General features: G+C 64.2%; 1 protein-coding gene across 1 annotated transcript in view; it reads left to right on the top strand.

Annotated features, from left to right (window-relative positions):
* Positions 1 to 781: 781 nt before the first annotated feature.
* HPGD (hydroxyprostaglandin dehydrogenase 15-(NAD)) overlaps positions 782 to 915 on the top strand; it is a 27,119-nt gene continuing 26,985 nt past the window's right edge. Inside the window, exon 1 of the mRNA XM_010569967.1 lies at positions 782 to 878. Coding sequence (XP_010568269.1) covers positions 782 to 878 — 97 coding nt within the window. The remainder of the gene's footprint in view (positions 879 to 915) is intronic.

The following is a 915-nucleotide window of genomic DNA, read 5'->3' as shown; positions in this document are numbered from 1 at the left end:
TAAAAGATTTTTTAAGGTACAAGCTACGTTATCCACAGACCTAAGAATTTCTAGAAAGCACTTTTCTATATGTCTAATACCCATAATGTTTAGTGGCTGCTTTTTCGTACAAATAGATTCTACTTACTGGCAGAATGAGAGGGAGAAGGCTGGTGGGGTATTTTGAAGTGTGAAAAAGGGCTCTGTGCTTGTTTTTTTCGAGGCTGAACTTTCAATTCCTCACCCTGCTGCTCACGCAACTTGGGCCAACCAAAGCGCACACAGCCGTAGGAGCTGCCAAGAGCCCTTATCGAAGCTTGTAGCCGCTTCTCACGCGATTTATGGAGGCGCAAAGGCTCTCCCCCCCGCACGGCCGCCCTCCGAGGGGAGCTGGAGCTGCCCCGGGAGCCCTTCCCCGGGGGCCGCCGGGCGAGAGCCGGCCCTCGCCGGAAAGCCCGGGGGGCTGACGAGGGGACGAAGCCGGTCTCCTCTCTGGCCCTTGATCTCGGGGGTTCGTCCAGGCACTCGGGAGAAGGATTTAATGACCTGCTCCACCCCTGCCCCCCCCGCCCAGGCAGCTCCGGGCGGCTCTCGGTCACACGAGAGGGGAGCGGGGGGGAATGAGCCGCCGCGGCGGCGGGAGGAGGAGGAGGAGGAGGGAAGGAGGGCGGGGGGGCAGGCGGGAGGGAGGGAAGGAGCGAGCGAGCGAGCGAAGGAGGGAGGAAGGAAGCCGGGCAGGTGACACCGAGCTAGGTTGCTCCGGCTCGGCGGGCGCGGGGCCGGCGGCAGCGGCGCGGCCACCATGCACGTCAATGGCAAGGTGGCCCTGGTCACCGGCGGGGCGCAGGGCATCGGCAGGGCTTTCGCCCAGGCGCTGCTGGGCAAGGGCGCGAAGGGAAGCCCCGGCAGGGGGGGGGTGCGGGCCAGGCGGGTGGG

This window comes from Haliaeetus leucocephalus, unplaced genomic scaffold, assembly GCF_000737465.1.
Source record: "Haliaeetus leucocephalus isolate CR32 unplaced genomic scaffold, Haliaeetus_leucocephalus-4.0 Scaffold284, whole genome shotgun sequence".
NCBI classification, from domain to species: domain Eukaryota; kingdom Metazoa; phylum Chordata; class Aves; order Accipitriformes; family Accipitridae; genus Haliaeetus; species Haliaeetus leucocephalus.
This window is presented reverse-complemented; position numbering and strand designations above follow the sequence as displayed.